Source organism: Bison bison, unplaced genomic scaffold, assembly GCF_000754665.1.
Source record: "Bison bison bison isolate TAMUID 2011002044 unplaced genomic scaffold, Bison_UMD1.0 scf7180017864236, whole genome shotgun sequence".
NCBI lineage: Eukaryota > Metazoa > Chordata > Mammalia > Artiodactyla > Bovidae > Bison > Bison bison.
In genome coordinates, this window is record NW_011494808.1 from 5,781,445 (window position 1) to 5,805,641 (window position 24,197).

At 36.2% G+C, this 24,197-nt stretch overlaps 1 protein-coding gene across 1 annotated transcript in view; it reads left to right on the top strand.

Moving 5' to 3' along the window:
• TOP2B (topoisomerase (DNA) II beta 180kDa) overlaps nucleotides 1-24,197 on the top strand; it is a 46,563-nt gene that overhangs the window by 10,804 nt on the left and 11,562 nt on the right. The window contains exons 8-29 of the mRNA XM_010846452.1: nucleotides 1,022-1,195; nucleotides 2,582-2,683; nucleotides 2,768-2,905; nucleotides 4,596-4,734; nucleotides 5,050-5,207; nucleotides 5,353-5,478; nucleotides 6,600-6,710; nucleotides 6,792-6,897; nucleotides 9,074-9,183; nucleotides 9,779-9,871; nucleotides 9,968-10,082; nucleotides 11,638-11,759; nucleotides 11,957-12,105; nucleotides 12,873-13,104; nucleotides 14,626-14,760; nucleotides 15,360-15,560; nucleotides 16,545-16,740; nucleotides 16,887-16,978; nucleotides 19,747-19,902; nucleotides 20,058-20,141; nucleotides 21,426-21,620; nucleotides 23,876-24,017. Coding sequence (XP_010844754.1) covers nucleotides 1,022-1,195; nucleotides 2,582-2,683; nucleotides 2,768-2,905; nucleotides 4,596-4,734; nucleotides 5,050-5,207; nucleotides 5,353-5,478; nucleotides 6,600-6,710; nucleotides 6,792-6,897; nucleotides 9,074-9,183; nucleotides 9,779-9,871; nucleotides 9,968-10,082; nucleotides 11,638-11,759; nucleotides 11,957-12,105; nucleotides 12,873-13,104; nucleotides 14,626-14,760; nucleotides 15,360-15,560; nucleotides 16,545-16,740; nucleotides 16,887-16,978; nucleotides 19,747-19,902; nucleotides 20,058-20,141; nucleotides 21,426-21,620; nucleotides 23,876-24,017 — 3,076 coding nt within the window. The remainder of the gene's footprint in view (nucleotides 1-1,021; nucleotides 1,196-2,581; nucleotides 2,684-2,767; nucleotides 2,906-4,595; nucleotides 4,735-5,049; nucleotides 5,208-5,352; nucleotides 5,479-6,599; nucleotides 6,711-6,791; nucleotides 6,898-9,073; nucleotides 9,184-9,778; nucleotides 9,872-9,967; nucleotides 10,083-11,637; nucleotides 11,760-11,956; nucleotides 12,106-12,872; nucleotides 13,105-14,625; nucleotides 14,761-15,359; nucleotides 15,561-16,544; nucleotides 16,741-16,886; nucleotides 16,979-19,746; nucleotides 19,903-20,057; nucleotides 20,142-21,425; nucleotides 21,621-23,875; nucleotides 24,018-24,197) is intronic.

A 24,197-nucleotide genomic window follows, 5' to 3' on the forward strand; every position in this document is an offset into this window, starting at 1 on the left:
TAGTGTTGAGGTCTGTTGTTGCTGTGGGCACCAGATACTTCAGATTCTTTCTTGTCCTTTCTCTATGCTTTGGGGCTTGCCTTGGAGCTGCTGGTCAAGGAGGGTCTCTTGCAGCTCTTCCAGCTGGAAACCACTGTTACAACTGGAGGCCTGCTAGCCTGGGTATAGCTTGTGGGAGACCCCCATGTCTGATTAGTCTCAGGCTTTGGACTGCTCAGGGCCTGTGTCTCGGGGTTTAGCCTTCTCAGGAGTGTCTATGCCTCTGCTTGAGGTGAAGACGTTCCCTTTGTCTTCTGTTTTCCTCTGGTTGCATCAGGTCACACCAGTGCTCTCCTTCTGTGTTCTTCAGGCTCCCTGCCCTGCAGGATAAGCCTTTTTAAGATGTAAATGAGATGGGCACAGGAGGGGTGGGGCGGGCAGAAGTACTTTATCCCAGCTCTGGTGGTATTTCACCACTGCTTTCCAGCTGTGTCCTTCCTCCTGTGAGTAAGCCGTTCTTTTTTTTTCTGATAAGGGTGAAGGGTCTGGGTTGAATTCCTAGTGGCTGCTATTCTCCACCTGGCCCCTTGAGGGTCACTTTTTCTAAATTCTTTCTGATCTACCCTGTGAGGAAAGGCCTGCAAAAGACTAGGAACCCCTTCTGACCACAGCCTTCAGGTGCTTCACGCACTCACACTAGTCCACACTTGGCTATAGAAAGAAATTCATCAGAAGCTCTGGTTCCAGGTTCCTATGGGCTTATAGCACACCAAGCAGCTTCTGCCCAGATAAGCAAATGATTTAGGTTCTGTGTCTCCCTACAAACACCTGTCTCTCTTCAGACTTTGGATGTGCAGCTGTCCTGTGATCTCAAGTTTTTGAAGATGCATAGAAAATTTGTTGTTTAACCAGCTGTTTTCTTATAAAGGAGAAGAAAGCTTCTTTGAGCCTTCCCTTCTACATGTCTACACTGGCTGGTGTTCACCTAGCTCAGCTGCCAGTGCCAGAAGAATTGTTCACTGTTTTTTTTTCCAAATTTTAGGTAAATGGATTTCGCAGTTATGTAGATCTTTATGTGAAAGACAAATTGGATGAAACGGGAGTGGCTCTAAAAGTTATTCATGAACTTGCAAATGAAAGATGGGACGTTTGTCTCACTTTGAGTGAAAAAGGATTCCAGCAAATCAGCTTTGTAAATAGCATTGCAACAACAAAAGTAAGTACACTAATTCTTTGTTTCCAAGTCAGTTGTAGAACAGTCTTCATTAAAAACAAGATAAAACAACAAATAATACCCCTCCACCCTGCTTTTGTGAAATCAAAATTGACTTATGAAAATAAAAGTATATTTTCTATGAAATCTGTTACAATTTATTTAAGCATCCATTGAGAAATAAATTTACATGATTAGTGCTTATAGTTGAATACATTTGTATTTTATGGAATTTAGAAGGATAACAAATTCCTTGTTCTGAGTTTTGAGTGTAAAAGAACAAATAAAAAGAAATGAGTCTGTTTTGGGATCACATCATGAAATACCTTATCTGTGGTTCTAAGGAGTTTGAACCTTTTTTGTAGGCTTTTAAATTTCCAAATCAAATGAAATTCTTCTCATCTATAACCATTTATCCATTGACCATAATGAAATATTGGGCAATATAAGTGTGTATTTTAGAATAAAGCCATGAGCTATCACTTTTGTCAAACTTTGTTCAAGTTTGAACTTACTTTTTATAATCTAGCATCACTTTTTCTAGTCAACAGAAATCCTGTATCAGACTTGATTGCATTTTATTATGTGTAATAGAAACCTAATATGCAGTGGTCTGTAGACATGTGACGGTTTCACTTTCCCTCTTCTGGGGGCTGATGGCAGGCAGTCTTAGTCTGGTTCTGTGACTTCACAGTGTCAACAGGGACCTGTTCTCTTCCTGGCTTTCTTTCCTGCCTCTCTTAGCATGTGGCTTTCATCTTCATGCCTTTAATACGTCTGCTGCACCCTTCCAAGTCCTAAGGAGAGAATGAAGTGGGACAAATGCATATGTGAAGTGGATCTCTCCGCTTATATCAGGAATGCAGCAGTGTTCCTGGAAACGCGATCCAGCAGACCTCTGCCAGCTTTTCTGGCTACAACTGGGTCACGTGGCTACCTTTACCTGCAAGGGAGTCTAGATTGGTAAATCTTTGTAACTGGACATGTTGCCAGTTAAAAACACAGTTGGATTTGTCCATAATGTGAAGGGGAAGACCACTGTTGATGGCTACCATGGTCCCTGAGTGGCAGTCTTGTGAGTGTCATTGCTACCACCAGGCCAGTGTTCATTCTCACTTCCGTGTCTCATTTTCATTGTTTTCACTTTGTGGGGCATTATATAGAGTTGCTAATTAGCTCTATGGCCAAAAAGACTATGTTTTAAATCTCAACTCTTTCCTTCTGAGACTTATCATATTACCTCTGATATATAGGGTGAGTAATATAGTCATACTAACTTTAAAAAGTTGTGTTGAAGATTAAATGCTCATTCTAGAAAAATATGAATGTTACTGTTTTTGCTGCCTTAATTACAGAAGATTTTGTATTCTTTTTTTCCCCCCTCTTTAGGGTGGACGGCATGTGGATTACGTAGTAGACCAAGTTGTTGGTAAACTGATTGAAGTAGTTAAGAAAAAGAACAAAGCTGGTGTGTCAGTGAAACCATTTCAAGTAAGTGATGTTTTATATATTCTGTTGAATTGTTAAGTAATATCAATTCTGATATTGACCTTTTTTTGGATATGTTTTCAACAGGTAAAAAATCATATATGGGTTTTTATTAACTGCCTTATTGAAAATCCAACTTTTGATTCTCAAACTAAGGAAAACATGACTTTGCAGCCCAAAAGTTTTGGATCCAAATGCCAACTATCAGAAAAATTTTTTAAAGCAGTGAGTAAAACGTATATTACTTTTCAGTGTTTTTTGTTTAATTTAGAGTTGATTAAGTAGTTTTCTTGATTTATTTATTCTAGTTACTTTGATTAGTTTCTTATTTAACTGCAGATACAGGCATACTTATCCTAAAAACTAAAATGCTTGATTCTGAAAACTTCAAAGTTTAGATAGACACTGTTTCATAAAACAGTTGATTATTTTGCCAAACTTTAAAGTAGGGAATCATGTAACTAATTATGTTTTCAGTTTGCATTGGTCTTTAAAAAGCCAGTTTTAAAAAAAATAAAAAAATAAAAATAAAAAGCCAGTTTTACATCTAAAAAATATACAGGTCCTCACAGGACTCCTGTCTTCATCTTTTCCATTCCTTTCAAATTCATCTACTGATTTTGTAGATGTAACTTAAAAAAAAAAATTATGGTAACGTATGCCTAACATAAAATTTACCGTATTGTACATATTTTTCTTCATTTTACTTAGCACATATTTATTTAGGCTGCCTTAACCTTTCTGAAACAAGATGATAATATAAATAATAAATCTTAGATTTATAACTGAGCTGTGGCTGCTAATAATTTTTTATAGTCTTTTCTGTATAAGATTTGCCTCAATTCTCCTATTCACCAATGCCACCAAACATATATTAAGTGCCTTATGTTTGCCCTGGGAATGTAAAGATGAATAGATTATAGCCCCTCCTCTTTGAAAGTTTATAGTTTTTTGGAGGAATATTATGTAATATTGCAATAGAGATAACATATTTATCAAATTTTGGTATTGGAATTTCAAAGGTAGGGTCTAACAAACAAAAACAAAAGTTGATTTTTAGGTTTAGCTAAAGGCCTATAGAATAGTAATTTTGGGTCTGATCATAATGAATTCTGAATACCGATGACCCAATGCTAATCATTTCCCAAATTTCTGCCCTCTTAACAGTTGTTCTTTTTATAAAGTAATTTGATTTTCGTTTTTATACTTTTTCATTTTTGGCAAAGGAAGTTTAGATTTGATAACATAGTTCATTTCTTTTTATATTTGAAACATTCCAGAAAACTCTTTCATACACCTAAAATCAAACTACCCAGGTTGATGAAAAATAAATAACTCAAACTTGGAGATGCTTTACTTTTTCGGGGAGTAAAGTTTGACATCTTATCACCCGTTAACTCACTGCAGAATGACACACACATATAATGTTAGAATCCTTATTACCAAGCTCTTTAAAAAATAAGGACTATTCATAAGTTTTTGAGTTTATCCTGATATTCCCTTCATGTTAATATTTTTTTGTCATAGTGAATTCCAGATTCATGTTTTTGTGTTGAAGGATATCATAAATGTCAGTGTCTATAATTGCCCAGGTAGTAAATTCATAGGTGGATCAGCCTTTACTGTGTTCATTTTAACAAAACTAACTTGTACCAAAAGCTGTGTATATTTCTTATGGAGTTTATTCTAATAAAATTTTTTTCATATGTGGTAAAGTTGCCTTTTTCTCATGTGTTTACCTTTCAGTCTAATAGGTCATGGTGAATAGCTGCCTGAATTAATTTACTGTAATTAGAATAATTTGACAGCATATATCATTATTATTATCATTTTGCCTTACAACTGCCCAGATTCCAAGTATTACATTAATTTTAGCTAAGTGTGTGAACTTCTTGCTTGCTTCTTTGATTTTTAGGCCTCTAACTGTGGCATTGTAGAAAGTATCCTGAACTGGGTGAAATTTAAGGCTCAGACACAGCTGAACAAGAAGTGTTCATCAGTAAAGTACAGTAAAATCAAAGGTATTCCCAAATTGGATGATGCTAATGATGCTGGTAAGATTCAGTTTTTGTTTGGTTTTTAGATTTTGATTTAAGTTTTTATTCAGTTATAGACGGTTTTAATTTTCCACATATATAGGATTTTATTTTCAGAGGATAAATTTCACTAAAATTGTCACACACATATTACAATTTGGGGGGGATAAAACTTCAATAAAATATACTTCATTTTTACGTTATACTGAGCATAATATAAGATGACTCTTTATAATGTTTTATTATCATTGTGATTGTTAATTTTTTGGTTTCATGTTTTTCATTGGTAAAATTGGGAAATTTGGAGTATATATCATTACTCATTTCTCTTAGGTGGCAAACATTCCCTGGAGTGCACACTGATCCTGACAGAAGGAGACTCTGCCAAGTCCCTGGCCGTGTCTGGATTAGGCGTCATTGGGAGGGACAGATATGGGGTCTTTCCCCTCAGGGGAAAGATTCTTAACGTGCGGGAAGCTTCTCACAAACAGGTGTGTATCTGCATATGTACCCACATGTGTATATGACAGTTTATTACTTTAACTAAAATTGGTGTGTTTTTATGTGTCAATTCTGACTCATCTTTTTTATATTTTGACACTTTAAAATACTTCAATTCTTTTCATTTTTGCACAGATCATGGAAAATGCAGAAATAAACAATATTATTAAAATAGTTGGTCTACAATATAAGAAAAGTTATGATGATGCAGAATCTCTGAAAACTTTACGCTATGGAAAGATTATGATTATGACTGATCAGGTTGGTTAAAAGTTGCCACATAATAAAACATCTCTTTTTCAGAATGTCCTTTGGATATTTGTTTCATGAGATTTGTTCCAAGATAGTAAATTGAAAATGATTATACTTCACAGGGGAAAAATACTGTTTAATGGCAGGGTTTGTGTGAAGTACATTTTACATTATCTAATTTATGGTACCCACCTTTTTGGTTAGTTATTTTAAAATGTTTTTAAATTCAGTAAATATGGAAAGAGAACACACTGTAGTATTATGACGTTGAAGCTTGCCTGTAAACAGGAAGGAAATGGTGAAATTTATAAGCAGGAAAGGTTAATCAATAGGAAAATGGCTGATATTTGTTTATGGTAGCATAATTTGGGATGCACAAAAAACTAGGAGGATTTGAATAGTAAAATGGCAGTAATTAGGCAAGAACTAGAAAACTGAAGAGTTTCATATGCTTCCCTGCCTGCAGTGTGGGAGACCTGAGTTCAATCCCTGGGCTGGGAATATCCCCTGGGAGAGCTTCCAGTATTTCATTCCAGTATTCTTGCCTGGAGAATACCCATGGGCAGAGGAGCCTGGTGGGCTACAGTTCATGGGGTTGCAGAGTTGGACATGACTGAGTGACTAAGCATACACATAAAATTGAAGAGTTTCGTATCCATCCAACTGCTTGTGTCTCATGTACTCTAACTGAAAGCATTTGTAGGTAAATCTTCAACTGAGAAGCTGCTGTGTAATTTTAGGCAGAAATTTATCAGTTTTTATGTTAAGAGAAGACTTGTGAGTACTTGTATTCCATAGATTTCTCCTTTCAGCGAAGTGGCATTATAACTGTGTTTCTTGTATTTCTGTCTTCTAGTGAAATCTGGGAAAACTATAAAAAAGATAATGGTAGTATGTTTTATAGTGACAGAAAGATTCAGTTTATCACATAGCTATATTCTTTATTTGAATTTTAAGAAAGAAATTCTTTAATCATCCAAAGAATAATGTCTTCTGTTTTATACAGTGCAGTTCTAAAGTTTGAATGGAATTTTGCCTCATTGCTGCATTCATATATTTAAAAATTTGATTATATAAAGTAATTACATTTCATTAAATTATCATGACACTCTTTCCTGATACTTATTTAGGATCAAGATGGTTCTCACATAAAAGGCCTGCTTATTAATTTCATCCATCACAATTGGCCATCACTTTTGAAGCATGGTTTTCTTGAAGAGTTCATTACCCCTATTGTAAAGGTACTATTTACATTAATATACTTTTATACAATGGTCTTAAATAGTAGCAGAAAAACTAATTTTTTTTATTATTCATTTAAGGCTAGCAAAAATAAGCAGGAACTTTCCTTCTACAGTATTCCTGAATTTGATGAGTGGAAAAAACATATAGAAAACCAGAAAGCCTGGAAAATAAAATACTACAAAGGTCTGTATTCTAAAACACTTAAATTTTGTGAACTTAACTATTGACATAAATTTCCTGTTAAGAGAGCGTTATAAAGTATTTTGAAAGTTTATCTCTTATAGCTTTCAAAAACAACTATCGCTGATTTTTAAAGAGTTATTATGGAAAATTTTATGTAAGTAGAGTAGTTTAATGGGTTTCCCATGTACTTAAGTGTCATCATTTCATGAACAATCTTGTTTCATCTGAACTCTTCTCATCACCTCCCCATTAGTTTGAAATATTAGGTTGGTGCACAAGTAATTGCAGTTTTCCTTTGCTGAACTTTGTCATTTGATATTGGAATACATTCTTAAATAAATGTGGTTATATTATACATCATTTTACTGTGCATTTCTTGCTATATGTTCTTTTTGTTAATGACTTATTACTTGTTATTATATATTTATTTTGGACTGTGGAAATGTTAGACAAAAAGCAAATTTGAGCAGTTTTCTTATTCAAGTTCAAATGGGTTGTAAAGCAGTGGCGACACCTTGTAACGTCAACAACACATCAGGCCCAGGAACTACTAACAAACATGCAGTGCAGGTGTGCTTCAAGGAGACGAGAGCCTTGATGATGAGGAGCACAGTGGCCGGCCTTCAGAAGGTGACAGTGACCAACTGAGAGTCATCTCTTAAGCTGATTTTCTTACAACTACACGAGAAGTTGCTGAAGAACTCAACATTGACCATTCTATGGTCATTTGGCATTAGAAGCAAATTGGAAAGGTGAACAAAGCTCGATAAGTGCGTGCCTCGTGAGCTGAATAAAAATTTTAAAAATCATCATTTTGAAGTTGTCCTCTCTTGTGCAATGCAATAAGAACTAACCATTTCTTGATCAGGTTGTGACGTGTGATGAAAAGTGGATTTTATATGACAACCAGTGACGATCAGCTCAGCAGTTGGTCTGAGAAGAAGTTTCAAAGCACTTCTCAAAGCCAGACTTGCACCAAAAAAACACATGGTCATTGTTTGGTGGTCTGCTGTCCATCGGATTCATTACAGCTTTCTGAATCCTGGCAAAACCATTACATCTGAGAAGTATGCTCAGCAAATCGATAAGATGCATCAAAAACTGCAATGCCAGCAGCTGGTATTGGTCAACAGAGTGGGCCCAGTTCTCCACAACAGTGCTCAGCCATTGTCACGCAACGAACGCTTCAAAAGTTGAACAGATTGGGCTATGAAGTTTTACCTCACCCACCACATTCACCCGACTTCTCACCAATTAACCACCACTTTTTCAAGCATCTCGACAACTTTTTGCAGGAAACTGCTTCCACCACAAGCAGGAGGCAGGAAATGCCTCTTCAGAGCTTGTTGATTCCTGAAGTGCCAGTGTTTATGCTACAAGAATAAACGAGCATTTCTTGTTGGCAAAATTGTGTTGATTGTACTGGTTCCTATTTTGATTAATGAAAATGTGTTTGAGCCTAATTATAATGATTTAAAATTCATAGCCTAAAACCTCAATTACTTTTGTACCAACCTAATAACTTCCAGGCATTAATAATATAATTAATTTCTATAATCCTTTAGTATGTATTTCTAAAAGGATTTTTTGGTGCCCATCATACCATTATCATACCTTTCTTTAATAACCTTAAATACTCAATCTGTTAAAATTCTCCTGATTATATTAAAAATGTTCATTTATATATGTATATATTTTTGAATCAGGATCCAAACAGAGCCCACACACTGCATTTGGTTGATAGGTCTATTAAATCTTACATTGTTTTTTTGTTTTCCATGTAATTTATTTGTTTAAAAAGTTGGATAGTTTGTCCTGTATCATTTCCTACATTCTGGATTTTGTTAATCATTTCTATAGCTTTTTTTTTTTTTGAGAGAACATTTAATGTCTATTCTAAGTAATTTTCATATATGCAGTATGGTATTATTAACTATAGGTGTTGTGCTGTAATTAGATTCCCCAGAATTTATTCATTTCATAACTGAAAGTTTGTACTTTTGACTGACATCTATTTCCCTTTTCCCCTCAGCCCCTGGTAACCACTATTCTACTCTGTGTTACTATGAGTTTGACTTTTTGTTTTTTTAGATTCCACATATAAGTGAGATCATACAGCATTTGTCTTTTTCTTTCTGTCTGGCTTATTTTTACTTTCATTTTAAAAATTGTACAGGGTTGGGTACCAGTACAGCTAAGGAAGCCAAGGAATATTTTGCTGATATGGAAAGGCACCGTATCTTATTTAGATATGCTGGTCCTGAAGATGATGCTGCCATTACCTTGGTAACAAAGTTAATTAAGAAATCTCTCTAGACAGAGGGGTGGGGAATGAATTGAGAGTCACATTGACATACATATACTACCATGCGTAAGGTAGCTCACTGCTGTAGAGCACAGGGAGCCCAGTTTGGTGCTCTGTGATGACCAGAGGGGTGGGATGGGGGAGGGAGGGAGGCTCCAGAGGGAGGGCATATCTGTGTACTTATGGCTGATTCATGCTGTTGTACACCAGAAACCGACAAAGCATTGTAAAGCAATGAAACTCCAATTAAAAATTAAAAAAGAAATCTCTCCCAGTGCCCTTTCCCTCTGTCTGCCATCCTTCCCCTCCCAGTCTTGGCTTGCTGTGGGATGTCTCTCTTTAATTCTAAGCCCAGCCTAGTTAATCTTAGTGTCATTCCCCATCACCTCAGATTATGCTCTGCTTTCATAGTTCTTTAATTCAGAGACCTCTATTCAAATGTATTTTTGATAAAAGTGTGTTGGAAAAGACTTTATAATTTCACAGAAATTAATAATTAGTTATTTGCTTTTATAAATTTTAATTCTATAGTGAAATTAATTTTTTTAATGTATTAAATTATCTGGAATTTTTCAGGCATTCAGTAAGAAGAAGATCGATGACAGAAAAGAATGGTTAACGAACTTTATGGAAGATCGGAGACAGCGTAGGTTACATGGCTTACCAGAGGTTAGTCATAAAGAGCTGTGATCTGGGGGAAGAAAGAGAAAGGCTAAAAATCCATGGAGTAATAATGACGTAATTGCTATGTGACTTTTCCCTTAGCAATTCTTATATGGTACAGCAACCAAGCATTTGACTTATAATGATTTTATCAACAAGGAATTGATTCTCTTCTCAAACTCAGACAATGAAAGATCTATACCATCTCTTGTTGATGGTAAGTAGCTTATGTTTAAGATGCTTTTTCATTTTTGAGTGTTATTGAGTGTATTTTAATTTCATGTATTTTAACCCATCCTTATAATTTTTAAAATTCTAAAGTTGCTTTTGAGATGTTTTAGAAGTTTTGAAATATTTTATATTCTTTAATTTGAATCTTAAGCCCTTTTTGAGTTTCTAAATATTAATAGCTTGCAAATTTTTAAAGTTTTAGCTCCAAGTTATTGGAGACTTTTTAAAATAAAAAGTAAAATGTGATTTTGATAAGTTCTCCCAGGGACAGAGGAGCCTGTTGGGCTGCCGTCTGTGGGGTCGCACAGAGTTGGACACGACTAACATGACTTAGCAGCAGCAGCAGCAGAGTATTTATCAGACCAAATTTTAAAAGCACCTTTACTCCTCAGTACCCAGAGCCTCCCATCCAAGTACTAACCAGGCCCAACCCTACTTAGTCTTCAAGATCAGACAAGATAAATCTCATTCAAGGTGGTATGGCCCTAGACCTCAGTCCCCAAAATTTAATGCTTTAGCTTATGTAACATTACAAAAAAGTTAGACTGCTACTGAGTAGTTGGAGCAGATTTTAGTCTTTTATCTAGAGCGTTTTGATTTTATAACTTTTAAAAATTAGTTCATCTTTATGTCCCTTGGTTTTTCAGCTAAAACAGATGGTTCTATAATCTATCTAGTTCTAGCTTTAGGTCACATCCGGTCTCTGAAGCCTTCGTTAGAAGTTGCAGTCTAATTTGGTCTCAGGTGCTGTCAACTTCTATGCCAGTAGTGTGTGCCTCTTATTTTACTTATGTTAATTTTGCCTGCTCAATTAGATTATAAAATTCTCAAGAAAAGTGACCATATTTTATTATCCTTTTGCTTTGTGCTCTGGGCCCATGGTAATGATGATAGCTGGTATATACTGAAAAGTTTATTACTGTGCTCCTTGGTCTAGAGCAGGAAAAATGATCAGAAAGCATAGTGCTTTGCTTATATTATCTCATGTAATCCTTATGGTCACCCTGTTAAGGTAATTATTTATGTTACACTGAGAAGACACTGAGACTTTAATGGTTTAGTAAGTTGTAGAAAGTCGTGGCTAAGTTGAGAAGAGTATCCAGATTAGTGAGAATCTAAAGCCTGCATTCTTAATTACCAGAACATATCTCTTCTTTATAAGAGCATTCCAGATTTAGGGTATTCTAATAGTTTTTAGGCCATTTGATGACTTGCTGATACTTTCATCACAACTGGCATTTTGGGAATATGAGTGTTTGAAAGCTCCTGTGAAAGGAATTTGGTGCCACCCAGCAGTTCTTTGAGACTAGAAGGGGTCTTTCAATTGGTTCTTCACTTTTAGAATAGCTTAAGATGATATAAAATATGTTAGTAGGTACTCATTTTGTTAGAGTCTCAGCAATTTTAGTGATTTTTTAGTAAACAGACTATATCTTTGCCTTTTTCTCTTGAATATATAGAACATTGTTGTCACTAAAAGAAACATTGCAACTCAGTCTTGAGTAATATTTTTAAAAGAGGGTTTTTCTTTTTAAAATCAGGTTTTAAACCAGGTCAACGAAAAGTTTTATTTACCTGTTTCAAGAGGAATGATAAACGTGAAGTGAAAGTTGCACAGTTGGCTGGATCTGTTGCTGAGATGTCTGCTTATCATCATGGAGAAGTAAGCAACCATGGAGACTGGAATTAATTGAGAGCTATACTTACTGGCATGAAGAATGATAATAGGATAATTCAGCAAAATCAAGTGTTTTTCCTTTTATGAGGTCTTTGGAAATGTTAAAGAATTGAGGATTTGTGTTTTAATAAAATGAGATTCATGGAGGAACTTTGTGAATGTATTCTGTGTCTGTTCTGCAGCAAGCATTGATGATGACTATTGTGAACTTGGCTCAGAACTTTGTGGGGAGCAACAACATCAACTTGCTTCAGCCTATTGGTCAGTTTGGAACTCGACTTCATGGGGGCAAAGATGCTGCGAGCCCTCGTTATATTTTCACAATGTTGAGGTAATCATTTGTAGATATAATGGCATAAGTACTATTTGAAGGTTATTGGAACTAACAAAATGTGTAATAGAAGTGTAGCTATGGAGAGAGAGCCATATTCCCTGGTGGCTCAGATGGTAAAAGCATCTGCCTACAATGTGGGAGACCTGGGTTCAATCCCTGGGTTGGGAAGATCCCCCTGGAGAAGGAAATGGCAACCCACTCCAGTATTCTTGCCTGGAAAATCCCATGGATGGACAGAACAGCCTGATAGGCTACAGTCTATGGGGTTGCAAAGAATCGGACACGACTGAGCGTCTTAACTAACTTAACTATGGAGAGAGAAGCTTGAGTGTTATGTTCAGGGTGAATGTTCCAAAGTATTTGGTCACATCTCGGTTTTTATGAATTATTGGTGAAGGCAGTCCTAATGAATGTACAGATTTTTCTGATCTACCTATTTAGGCTGAAAGTGGGTTTTGTGGTTTAGTCAGAATAAGAGGAAATCCTTACCAGGTTATATATCAATATGAAGAATTTAGGCAGGTTAGTCAGTAAGTAATCTAAGTAAAACAGGGCTGTTTTATTCTGGCTTTGTGCCTGAGAGAAATACATTTGGTAATAAGGTCAAGTAAATTTTATTGTTAAGTTTAAATTAAGTACTTGTAACCAAAAACTTTAAATGCATTATTTTAAAAGATTTCTGACATGTAAAGTAATCACATATAAAGTTTTTTTTTTTTTCAAACTGTGACATTGCTGCACGTTTCTCTTTTTCCTTTCATTAGCACTTTAGCAAGACTGCTTTTTCCTGCTGTGGATGACAACCTGCTTAAATTCCTTTATGATGATAATCAGCGTGTGGAGCCTGAGTGGTATATTCCCATAATTCCAATGGTTTTAATAAATGGTGCTGAGGGCATTGGCACAGGGTGGGCTTGTAAGCTGCCCAACTACGATGCCAGAGAGATTGTGAACAATGTCAGGCGAATGCTCGATGGCCTGGATCCTCATCCCATGGTAATGATGCAGAATTTACTGCTTATATTGGTTTTTTTTTTGTATTTAACAAATGATATTGTGTGAACTACAAAGTCAGTAATTTTAGAAAAGTAATGGAACCATTTTCATTTTAGAATGTATTTTAGACAGTAAGGACCTTCTTAGTGTAGAACTTGATGTGTGCTTACAGTAAAAGATAAAGTTTGCAAAAAGCCTGCAGATAAGGCTTATGGGGAGAAACTGTTTATTAAAATTTTAATGTAAAAGTATTTCAGGCTTTTTTCAGACTTTCAAATATCTAAATTATATAAAGAATAAGGCTTATATGATAAAGTTATATGCAACTTTTATTGTTCTTCAGCAACTAATTCATGTTAGAGAGTCATGAGGATACTTAAAAACACACTGCAGGTATTTTAATATGTCTCCATATTTACTTTTCCCCTTTCCTCACATCATTGATTGTTCAGCTCTTCCCCAACTCCCTCTAAGGAAAACCTCTCGACATGCTTTACCCTCTTCTACATGGTTTAAAATCATCTAGATTCATAAGCAAAGAGGAAAACATACTCCATGTATATAGACGCTTAATATTTTTATGTATTTCACTCCAAGTTTTATTTCATTTTTGTATTTAAAAAAATTAGATTGAGTGTGATTTAAAATCTGTTTTCCCTCTAAATAAAGTACTTTAAAATATTTCTAACAGGAGTATCAGATTACTTACAATGATTATTGCATTTTATTTTAATTATTTCAGATATATTGAGTATTAAGTTAGTATGTTTCTTACATTTACATATGTGTGTATGTATATATACACATATATATAATCTTCTATATATGATACTGTGCTAAGTGGTGAGATAAAATATTATGATCCCTGTCTTCAAAAAGTTAATCTTTTGTCGAGGCAGGACGTCTGGGCATGTGGTTCACAGTGACAGAGGACAGTGCTAGTTGCTCAGTGTGCCAGGAGAAATGTGCTCTGCTGTGCACCTGACTGCGTAGTGATAGTAACACATAGGGATCAGAGAAGCGGGGGGGGCGGGGAGGGCCTTGTCATTTGCCTGAGGGGCTGAGTGAGACTCATATAGTTATATAGGGTGTGAGGGCATGCTGGGTAGAAGACAGTGAGAATATTCAAAATATTCGAGACATATAAGTAGTGATCTGGAAGGGAGATCATTGGCTCTGGACTGCAGAGCTAACATAACATCTGAGGAATCTGAATTTAGAGAATTTTTAATCTACAGGAGAAGGAAGGATTTAGGTAATAGACTGGGGACAAAAAGTAGTATTCTTGGAAGACTAGGAAAGATGACGCTAAGGTTTCAAGGTTAGGGAATGCTGGGCCTTTGAGAACAGAAGCTGTGAATTCAAGCCCGAGCGATTGTGTGGAGAGGGCCTGCTGTGGACGAGAGGATTTTGGGTTCAGTCGTGTGAACCTGAGCTGGCAAGAGCTCCTGACTGGGGGCCTTCAGAGGTGGCACTCGGTGAGGAGTTGGGCCCATAAGGGATTTTTATTTCTCTCTTCAGCTTCCAAACTACAAAAACTTTAAAGGAACGATCCAAGAACTTGGTCAAAACCAGTATGCAGTCAGTGGTGAGATATTTGTGGTGGATAGAAACACGGTGGAGATTACCGAGCTCCCCGTCAGAACTTGGACACAGGTTGGTACAAGATGCAAGCTGCCTGAGGAGGGCGGTTGCATTAGACAGCGTGTTCTGGTTTGAATGGGATGCCATCTCTGTTTGCCCTGAGTCTATAGAGTGTTTAAACATTCCTGCATGCATTTTTGACACATTCTTGTGAATATTCAAATTGTAATTAAAATGTTTTTTAACTTATCTAAATGTAGAATGACCGAAGCTAACTTTTCAAAAGACTGTTATCTTGCTTACACTGAAATGAGTAGAATATGAAATGAGTAAGGAATAATGTTTGGAACCCTTGCAAGTGTGGTCCGTAAATTCACGTCAGTCAGTATAGGCGGGTGTCAAGTCGTCAGTTCTAGCTGATGCCATCCTGTTTGCACTCTCAGCCTCTTTTCACCCTTTGGGCAGATCAGAGCTGTGCCCTTGTCATCTTCTTTCTCCATTAAGATCCCCGCATGTTGCTGACTGCAGTGGCTGGGCCGGAGATGGTGGAGCTGGAGGTTTCCCCTTTTTCTCCCGACTGGAATTGAGAATTTTAAAAGAGTGTGTAACTTGTAGTTTAAGAACATGAATGTGTGTCATGAAAGAATTACTTATTTTTTAATCTTTTGTAGGTATACAAAGAACAGGTTTTAGAACCTATGCTAAATGGAACAGATAAAACACCAGCATTAATTTCTGATTATAAAGAATATCATACTGATACAACTGTGAAATTTGTGGTGAAAATGACTGAAGAGAAGCTAGCACAAGCAGAAGCTGCTGGATTGCACAAAGTTTTTAAACTTCAAACTACTCTTACTTGTAATTCCATGGTACGTGAACTAGATTTACTATGAATTTAACCTTTCTTTTATTTTGTAAGTGGGGTTTTTGCAACCGGCTTCATGACACAAGTGAATGTAGTAAGTCTGAATGCTTCTCCCCTTGTATGTTTGCTAAGGAATCTAGAGATACTTTCCTTTTCCTCTAATATTATCCTCTACTCTTAATCCCAGCTCTACATTTTGCATCGGGGCTTGAACACACAGGGTACACATACTTTGACACACAGACTTGAAGTTCTGGGTGTGATTATTGCAGGCTTTCTGTGTGCCTTATGTCTGTCTCTATTAGCATTTTAATTATGAAGTACTCATCTTCTTGTAACTATAATCTGCTTTATTAAGCTTATAAATAATTGAGGAGGAAAATAAAAGTGAGTATGTATGATTATTCTCGTTCCATTCCAAATTAGCTTTTAGACTTAAAAAAGAAAAAAAAATCCAGCAATAGCACAATGACTGAGAAAAAGTGCCATGACTGATAGAAAAAGGATAAAAAGGATAGAGAAGTAAGATTTCTCCCTAGGTTGAAGTTTGAGTGAATTATAGCACATTTCAAAAAATCAAAGGAGAGGCAAATGCACATCTGCTGAATATACAGGAAAGAGAGAACTTTAACATTTAAAAACTTACAGATAGAATGTGTTTCTTTTTAGTTTGAAAAAAATATTAGGTGGTTTTATAGCCATAGTTTATATAGTTTTAAATAAGAACCTTATTTTAAGGTCCTATCTTAAAAATTTATTCCAACGTAACATATTTTCATAGTTTTGAGAATTGAAATTTTATCCATTTCTCAAAGTTATCAAAGGAATATTCACAGAAATGTGCTGAATAATTTTGGTTCTGGCTTTTAGGAGTGGTGTGTATTCATGTAAGTGTATTATGGTTATTTTAAATACTGTAGGACATAACACAAGCTAAAAATACCAACACAGATTTATATAATCTTTGAAAATTTTGTATTTTGCATAGGTACTCTTTGATCATATGGGATGTCTGAAGAAGTATGAAACTGTGCAAGATATTTTGAAAGAATTCTTTGATTTACGATTAAGCTATTATGGTTTACGAAAGGAGTGGCTTGTAGGAATGTTGGGAGCAGAATCTACTAAGCTTAATAATCAAGCCCGTTTCATTTTAGAGAAGATACAAGGGAAAATCACTATAGGTAAGATGCAACCTTTAAAAATTCGAACATTAATTAAAATGGAAAAAAAAAACTTTATTAATAGAAGACATTTTTATCAGTAGAATATAAACAAATACAAATTGAATCTCTTTTCTTGATCCTAACTTTATTTTTCCCTCACATAGAGAATAGGTCAAAGAAAGATTTGATTCAAATGTTAGTCCAGAGAGGTTATGAATCTGACCCAGTGAAAGCCTGGAAAGAAGCACAAGAAAAGGTAATCATTTGCAGAATGAGACATTCAGAGAAGCTTTTAAAAGCAACTTCCAAAGCGAACCAAAAACCCAACCCCTGAGTTTTGAATTTAGTACTGCTAACAGTGCTGAGTGGTGTGTTTGGAGACTGAAGTCTCCTGTTTATCCATGAAACGGATATGGTACAGGAATTGGCAGTGCACACCCACCACAAAGCTCATGGCCAGTGTGGCTCTGCCTGGGCCTCGACTGTGGCTCCAGGTTTGAGGAGGTAGCTCAGTCTCCTCAGCCTTCTTTGTGAGCTGCTGGTAAAGGACGGTGGTGGTGGTGGTGTGTGGTGCAAGTCACTCTGGGAACTGCTCTGGTCGTGCGTAAATGATCCCCCCCGGGCAGTCTGCAGTCACTGTGTGGGGTCACCACTCCCTCGATCTGGCTTTCCTGTACTCTGGGGATATGAGAGATGGAATGGTTAATACTTAGCAGTATTTATTGAGCCCCACGTGTGTGCTCTGATCTTGGCGTAGATCTTTAGCTGGAGATTTTAACCCTGGGACTTCAGATTAAAAGTCTGATGTTTTGTTAATTAAATTATCCATTTTAGATCATAGAGTACTAATACTAATTCAGTGAATGGAATATTGAAACTTTGAGATTTTCTCTCAAAAATTAGCTTCTTGCTGTTGTGGATAATTTAAAGAGGTGATACCACATTGTGATTGAGAACACAAATGTACAAAAAAGAAGAAACTTGGAAATGATTAGTTTTCAGATACTTAATTGAATATTGTATACATATATAATACTGTTTGCATTTTAAATGCAAATGTTTGCATTTTAAAAAATAGTTATGATTATGTGATATAACTTGCACTGAAACATTAAACTTCCCAGCATTTGAGTTCTCAACCATAATGTTTTTCGTATATTTCAAACTACGTAGAAATACTGCTTTCATTTACATTAAAGTTTTTTCAATTTTGAACTGTCATTAGAATGACATATACTAGAATGAGTAAAACTAAAATGAATTATATATCAATTTACATATTGAGATAATTGAGGGAGGTGGGTAGGACAAAGTGGGAGAGTATTCAAAATTAAGATGCCTTAAGCACTTGCTTTCCTTTCAGTGTGTTTTATTGCATTCTTACACCTCAAGTTACGGTTTATACACTACTTGCCCTTCTGTATCACTGTTGGTTTAAATTATATCTTTAAAAATTTTGCTAGTAAGCTAATGAATTTAATGTTTAGTTTTTAAAAGTGAAAGTGTTTAGGGTTTGAGAATGCCCTTCTGGTGCAAATAGACCTCACGGGTAAAAGCTCATGCTTGGTTTCAGTATTTTCATTGTAACCCTCAAAAATCTCTCAGCATGTTGTTCACTTTGGGGGTTTCAGAAACAGAAGGAGCTGCTCTTACAAGAGTGTCTTGTTATGTAGAGTTGGAGGAGAGAGAATTATAAAGTAGATAATTAGAAGATCAAAAGCATGGTAGAATTGTCACTGGAACTTGAAAAGCGGTGTTTTTTTTTCTTTTTTCCCCTGAAAGTGTCCTTAGTCATCTTCATGTTAACAGTGATAGATATACACATTTATGGAGCACTCATTAACAATACTTGGTGTGTCATTAAAACCTAGAGCAAATAGACTTCTGAAGTGTGGGTCTAAATAGGATTTTATGACACCTGACACCCTAATAGTATTTTAATAGTAGTGTAAGAAATTCCATAGCAGCACACTATTTCATGAAGAAATTTTAAAAGCTGTAGATTGTATTAATTTGTCCTAAATTATCTAGATACTTATATAGTCTATCAACTGAACAACAGCATTCCTTACTTGGATAATGTTACTTAGTTGAGTTTATACTTTGAATGCAATGAAGCATCTTTCTTTGTAATTTTTATTTTTATCTCTTCTAAAATAAACTTAAATTTTTTTATATATACATTATTTTACTGAAAATTTAAAATTGTGAAACTTTTTTTAAATTGTAAGGCTTTTTTTCTTTTCTTTTTTGATTACTGGAAGTGAACTTTTTGTTTTATGGAGTATCATGGTTAACTCAGTCATTTTTAATGATCTGAGTGCCTTTAACAATTGAGATTCAATTTTATTTTAACAGCTGTTGTTATTTAAAAAATTTTAAAGATGATGTCACTTACAATAAATTCATTGGATTTTGAAATTTAGTATTAGTGTAAGAAGATTGTTTTAATTGTAACTATTTCTGTGAAAAAAAGACCTTATGAATACAAGTTTTGAATAGCCCTTACAATTCTTACTCTAACCTACCAGCTCTTCAACTCTTAAGTGAATTTTTCTTAGTCCTTACTTGAGTGTTCCTGCTTGAGAAAAGAATTCACCCTTAGGGACTGACTATCTTAACATATTTATTATAACCGTAAAACATGTTTTTTTAGGTTTCAAATTGTTCATTCACTCTCCAGTGCAAAGACCTGACAAAGTGCACGATAGAGTGTTACTTCTGCTGTCACAGTTAAGACGCGGTGTCTTCTCAAGCTGTAATTTTTCACCAGATTGCTGAATAGAGGCTGAATATACTATTCCTTTTGATGACATTATTTTGCATTTTTAGAAAATTTAAACTTTTTATAGGAAATATATTTTCATAGATAATCTTGTAGATAATCTAAAATAAACCCACCATCCTGAAGATGTAGCTTTAAGAATGTAGCATGTGTGGAATTTTAAACTTAGTATTCAGTAAAATTCAACATTGATTTCATATTATACAGGACTTTAATATAAAGTTTATTATTCTTTGCAGGCAGCAGAAGAGGAAGAATCACAAAACCAGCATGATGATAGTTCCTCTGATTCAGGAACTCCTTCAGGCCCTGATTTTAATTATATTTTAAATATGTCTCTATGGTCTCTTACTAAAGAAAAAGTTGAAGAACTGATTAAACAGAGAGATGCAAAAGTATGAACTTCTGTGGGTTAAATAATTTGAAATTATTTCAGTGTTTTCCATATATTTATTTTTCTTTTCCAAAAATAGTTTTATATATCCTTTATCCATTTAAAAATTATACATTTATAACTGAATGTTTAAATCACACTACTTTTTTATTATAGGGGCGAGAGGTCAGTGATCTTAAAAGGAAATCTCCTTCAGATCTTTGGAAAGAAGATTTAGCAGCTTTTGTTGAAGAACTGGATGTAGGTTAAGTCTCCATTAAAATATATTTGAAAGAGTAATGTTTATCAAACAAAATGAAAGTTTTTAAAATTAAATTATCTTAGGATTTCCTTTAACTCTACAAAGGTTAATGTGTTTATAAGCTGCAGAGGATTAAGCTTCTAGCTAGATGAAGTCATAAAAAACGGTTATGTCTGATGTAGATGAATAAAAGCTATGGAGTGGGATTTTAGAATGAGTTAAATTCTAATACTCTCTACTAATTAAAATTGCTTAACTGACTTCAAATTAGCTTATTGCTTCAATTTTAATGTTTTCCCCCAAAAGAGGTAAGAACAATATATATATGTGATTAAATATAGGTATTTGATTTTTAAAAAGTAGAATGATAGTCTCTTTAGACTTTTAATAGAGAAATTTAAAATTTTTTAAAATTTAGTTTTCTCCAAGTAGAATTCCATTTTTAAAAATAAAAAATGTAGAGAAAGATATAAAATACAACTTTTCCTAAAATTGCCTAATTTATTTTTAATTAACTCACTTAAAATCTTAGAATTATATTCAAGTAATATGATAGCAATATGGTAGCAATATGATCATCTAATTTTGAGTAGTACAAGGTAAATTACTATTTATTATTAATCATGATATTACTTATATTTATTGGTTTTAGTTGTTTCATTGATTTATTTTCCACATGCTCTAGTTTTATAACCTAAGTCAGAATTCAAACTCTTAAGAATGAGTGTGGTATATTAGTTGCCTAATACAATTTCTGGAATTTTAATGATCTTTCAAGTATCACAGTATCACGTGTTGCCTTGATTTATACTTCTCTTCTGAGTTATTTTTTTTTAAATTTGAGACTTTTCCCTGCTGACTTATACATTTAAAAATTAATATCCATTAAGATTGAAGCAAGGTAAAGCAAGAGTAAAGCACGGCGTCATATTTGTTACCAGAATTGCCTTTTTGTACGGTTCGCTAGGCCTCTGATGATACCAGGGCATCAGCAGTCCTGACCCCATCATATGTCATAGGGTTCTAGGGCTGGGCGGGACCACGTAGGCCATTTAGTGACAACTCCTTGTCTTACAAATGAGAAGCTTGTTAGATAGAACTGGGACTATAGCCCAGGCCTTCTGGTTTAGAATTGTTTTTTTCTTAGGTTAGATCACCTGAAAAGAAAGCTCTGTTCCTGAGTGACTAAAATGAGCTTTGACTTCTTCTGCAGTCCCAATTATCTTTTCTGATGAGTTGTTTATGCCCCTCCCTCCTCCCCATCCTTAATGATTCCCCTCCAGAAAGTGGAAGCGCAGGAACGAGAAGACGTTCTGGCTGGGATGGCCGGAAAAGCAATCAAGGGGAAGGTTGGCAAACCTAAGGTGAAGAAGCTTCAGCTAGAGGAGACGATGCCCTCCCCTTACGGCAGGAGAGTGGTTCCTGAGATCACTGCCATGAAGGCAGATGCCAGCAAGAAGCTGCTGAAGAAGAGAAAGGTAGCACACGGCTCGCGGGTGGGCTCCACCTCAGTAATGATGTTTGTAGGAATCGTAATTTTACTGTTATGAAATTATGCTGTATTTTTTGTTTCAAATGTATTGCTATTTCACTGTGATAGGAAGTCATTTGTTCATGAAAGCAGTTGATCCATACATAGGATGAAGACATTACTCAAGGACCCACATACATGTAAAGAGTGAGACTTGACTTCATCCCATTTCTAAAAAGAAAGAGAAATATTCTACTCAGTATTCTAAATTAAAATCATGTAACAGTAGCAACAACAAGTATAAACCATAAACTTTAGTTCTGTATCATGACCAGTTAAGGGTCATTTGGCTTTTGAAGTAAACTGTCATCTTTTACTATTTGTTTTTACCTTTAGTTAAAAGATCATCAGACACAGCCTCTATCATTGGGTTGATTGATGTTACAGTGGATTTAAAAGCCTCTCGGAGAATGGGGGTCGGTTAGCCAGAGGAAGGAAACATCTCAGAGCTGAGGAAGCAGGAGCCTGATGGTCACAAGGAGAAAGGCTGACTTTTCTGGGCAGGCTGAGTTTAGAAGCAGAGCGTGCCGGGTGAACCTGGGAACTTGGGAGATGAGCCTGGGCACTGGGTGAGGCCGGAGGGCTCTCTGTGCAGAGAGAGAGTGGAGCCCCAGATGGGGCACTGGGCTGCGGGGGAGCCCTCTCCTGCTGTGCTGAGAACCAGGGTCTCACACGCTCACCTGCACACAGAGCTTTCTCTTCTTGGAAACGGCTTCTCTTCTCTCCATTTCACATGGTGTTAGTCAGGATCCGTTCTCAGCACATTTCTCTGCGCCTTTTGTACTCTCCTTGAGTGATTGCATTTGTGTCCAGAGCGTTTATTACTTGATGACTCTTGAATCGATGTCCTGAAGTGGTCATGGTTCCAGGAGAGCTGGACTAATGCAGCCATCAGAATGCACCCAAGCCCCACACACTCAGCATGCCTGACTTAATCCTAGTTTTAAAACTCCCCTCCTGCCTCTGCCTGATCTAGCTTTGGGCATGATCAGCCATCACTAACATAGGCCAGAAGCTGGTGAGTATCTCATTTAATCAGTAACTTAGTCCTACTGACTGACTATAAAAGAGTCCCCAAATCCACGCTTTTATCTTGGTCCCCACTGACACTATCTTGGGATTCAGTATATTTTCTCTGAGGCAGTTTAAGGTGAGCCATGTGGCTCCAGCAATCCTGTCTGTAGTCAGCCAGTCCTGACTCTACCTTCTTCACTTCATTCCTCTGTCTTATCTCTTTCCACCAGGGTGATGTTTCCAAAAGACAAGACTGGTTATTCACAGTGACCCCTTGTGTGCAGTGATTCAGCTTCCACCTGGCTGCCCTTACGCTTCCCAGGTGGCGCTAGTGGTAAAGAACCCGGCTGCCAATGCAGGGAGACATAAGAGATGCCAGTTCTATCTGTGGGTCAGGAAGCTCCCCTGGAGGAGGGCATAGCAGCCCCCTCCAGTACTCTTGCTTGGAGAATCCCACAGACAGAGGAGCCTGGTGGGCTGCGGTCCATGGGGTCACAGAGAGTCAGACGTGATGGACCTTTCCTCTCAGCTGTCCTTGAGCCAGCAGACCGAGTCACCGTCCTTTCCCTCCTCACTCGCTGGGGGATGTGCCCGAGTCTTCAGTGTCCAGTGGGAAGGGTTCCTTTTCCCTATTGTCTGTCTGGCCCTGGGCAGGATTGCTCACGTCTCCTCACAGGTCACTCTGTTCTTTCTCCGTTTCAGGGTCAGGGGACTTTGTCTTATGCTTAGCAGTATATGACATGTCATGTTTTATTCTCATAATAATAATCTAAAGATTATTTTTATTATCTTCAATAATCTGAAGGTTTTTTCCTGGTGGATAGAGGCCTGAGCTCTAGCAATGAATTTTTCAGGTACCTTTTGGTACCTTGTCCTTAACTTTGAGTCTGAAAGTCCCTTGGATAATCAGAAACTGCCTTCCTATTTCTTACAGTTGGTTTTAAGTAGCTGTCATCTCACAGAATGCACTGATAGATTAGGGTGGTAAGCAGGATCATTTTCCATAGCTGCATAAAAAGCATGGTCTGATCAGTGTCATCTCTTAGGGCCTCGGTAGACCCACGCATTCTTTTTATTCATCTGATACAGAAAAGCTCTCTATTGACTGGAAATGTGCCTCTAAAGTACATATGATATTAATTCGGCTTGTATTTTTACTGATGGTTTGGCTTCCTTTTTAATGTACAGGGCGATCCGGATGCCACAGCAGTCCGAGTGGACTTTGATGAAGAGCTCAGCGGAGCAGCAGTGGAAGGCGGGGAAGAGGCGCCGATCCCATCAGCTCCTGTACACAGAGGCCCCAAACCCAAAAGGGAGAAAAAAGAGCCTGGTGAGGGATCACTACAGTTTTTTGTTTGTGAGAAAATGTGTATGTTCAGGGCATTAGTAGATTCTTTGTGCTTTTTTTCTGGTAGGTGAAGTAATATCTTCGGTTCTCACAAACATTATAATGAACTTTTAGTTATAATAGTTTTATTTTTACTAATGATATTTAGGTAAGTATTGATAC